General features: G+C 40.2%; 1 protein-coding gene across 1 annotated transcript; it reads left to right on the forward strand.

Annotated features, from left to right (window-relative positions):
* Positions 1-1,221: 1,221 nt before the first annotated feature.
* Positions 1,222-1,829, forward strand: LOC108671624 (the record flags this gene model as incomplete). Its single annotated transcript, XM_018159191.2, has 2 exons — positions 1,222-1,440; positions 1,688-1,829. Coding segments are annotated over exons 1-2 (361 nt in total), but the record flags the coding sequence as incomplete, so codon positions are not given.
* Positions 1,830-2,520: the final 691 nt, after the last annotated feature.

Below are 2,520 nucleotides of genomic sequence, written 5' to 3' on the forward strand. Positions count from 1 at the left end.
CAATAGTTTTCGGGTTAGTATTAACGAAATTTAACAGATGCACAAAGTGAAAACTTTTATAATTTCATATTTATCTTCATTAAGGTTTAATAAGTGTATACCCATATATTCAGTAACTGAAGTTATACATATCTATGCTTTTTTAAACTAAAGCATTTAAAGAAGTTTCCAAAATTTACTGTTATGTTACTTTTATTTTTTTATATTGTTATTGAATCAAAATTTGATTTTGTCTCATGCGAATGGATTGTGCGATTGAGAAAAGAGAAGGCTGCTAGAAAATAAATTTGAATAAGCTTTCAGTTCCATATCACGTATCGATCAAGCAGTGGCGAAGGATGTTGTTTGTTGTGTACTTCTGAGAAAAATTTTCAAAGAAGATTTATCATCAACACACGTGTCTCATAATACTGGGAATAGCCTTCAGCTTTGTGAACGAAATATCAATCCCCCAGTTTTTCTTCAACTGAAATCAATTCTGTTTGAAGAAACAATATTACGACGTAGGAAAGTAAGTAGGTAGCAAGAATAGGATTTCCGTAACATTGACTAGAACATTGTAAATCATATTATGCGAAGTAGGCGAATTTTCACAAAGAATTTCGTATTTGAAAACGAGTGAGTTTTAAGCAATTTTTTGAAAATTCTTCGCAAAACACGAGCAAGAGGAATTACGTAGTCGGCGTTGCCTGGAGAATTCAATAAACAAATTGTGTTTTCCTGGGATCGCTTTGCTCGGGGTTACAGATTCTTATTAAAAAGCAAAAAACAAAGTCGAATACAGCATTTATTTGCTACCGTCTCGAATCGGGATGCCCTCGTGACACGATGTGTTGTTTCAATACCCATGATCTTAGAACTTGAATGATGAGGTTTTTGGAAATTTTTCTGTCGGATTGAATCAAATAATTTTAATTTGCTGCATTTAGTGTTATTTAACAATTTATTTATTTTATATTTTTCCAGTGGATGTGGTTTTGAGCATCAGCAGGCGCTAGCAGCAGCCTCCTGCAGGCGTTGGAGGTGCCACAATACGCCTAAAAACTCTAACTCTTTTGTTGATGTCAGCAGGCGCTAGCGGCAGCCTGCTGCAGGCGTTGGAGGTGCCACAATACGCCTAAAAACTCTAACTCTCTTGTTGATGTCAGCAGGCGCTAGCGGCAGCCTGCTGCAGGCGTTGGAGGTGCCACAATACGCCTAAAAACTCTAACTCTTTTGTTGATGTCAGCAGGCGCTAGCGGCAGCCTCCTGCAGGCGTTGGAGGTGCCACAATACGCCTTCGTGTCGGGCACCGCGACGCTGCGCTGCGTCTACGACATGAGTGACACCAAACTTTACTCCCTCAAATGGTATCACAACAACACGGAGTTCTACAGATACGTGCCAACAGAGAGGAATGGGCCCGTCAACATTGGCCCCACGGACATCTTCCTCCTGCATGTGAGTGGCAACAAGTTTTGTGTTCTTAGAAGTTTCACAGGAATGGCTCCGTGAAGAAATAGTACAAGAGTACCACATGTTTCGACTTATTTTCCATCATGATATATGACTAATTATTGTCTAGAAGAAATTTTATCTTTGTCACTCCCGTCTCGACAACCAAACGAACATAAATACCGAGACCAAATTAATTGTGTTTTATCGTAATTAAAAGTACGCGTGGTGACGTCGTGTTGACTTACTCCAGGAAGTGTCCCGCGACGCCCGCCACGTGACGCTATCCTTGGGACGCCTGACGTCGGCAGCGACAGGGACGTACAAGTGCGAGGTGCTGGCCGAGCATCCCTCCTTCAGGACCAAGTCTGCCCAGGCCTTCATGACGGTGCTCAGTGAGTGCATTGCTTCCCCGCAATAATATTCCTATCATGGTAAAATAGTGAGTGAAAATTTTCTAAAATGGTCATCGTCTTTCATCGAGTAGAATGGCTTGTAGAGAGCAGAACATGAGGATTTCTGCACCCATCATTGATGTGCAAAGTAATGTGATCCTATTCCCCAGAATTAGTATCGACAACTGCACGAATACAATAACGAAGAACCAATTAGATAAGGAAATAAAGATGTAAATGTGGATACCTTGGCCTTCATGCGAGGAGAGAGGATTACCTTGGGTTGCGTAATACCTAGTTCTATAGGTAATACCTAGAACAAGGTATTCTAGGTAACTTTTTATCACTTCTTCCTTATGGATTTACTGCTTTTGTTTGTTGCATAGAAGAATACTGTAGCACCACTGCTGAACATTTATTCTGCAGCTACTTTTTCTGGACAAGAGATGTTATGGAGGCCCCGGATATTATTGTTGATGATATTCTTTATGAGTGGTGCTCGCAGAGGAGAAAAATAGCTGTGTTTTTTTCAGGGTATTTTTTAGGATGCAGGAATGGTGCATTGTTCCTCGATGTGTTGGAAACTTGTGTTTTTATATTATTTTTTAAACCCTAATTTTTTCAAAACTTTACAAGGTGCCAACATGTTGTCACTTCGAGATCATAGCTTGGATGCTAAAAAGCTGCACTA

This window comes from Hyalella azteca, unplaced genomic scaffold, assembly GCF_000764305.2.
Source record: "Hyalella azteca isolate HAZT.00-mixed unplaced genomic scaffold, Hazt_2.0.2 contig6807, whole genome shotgun sequence".
In the NCBI taxonomy this organism is placed as follows: Eukaryota; Metazoa; Arthropoda; class Malacostraca; order Amphipoda; family Hyalellidae; genus Hyalella; species Hyalella azteca.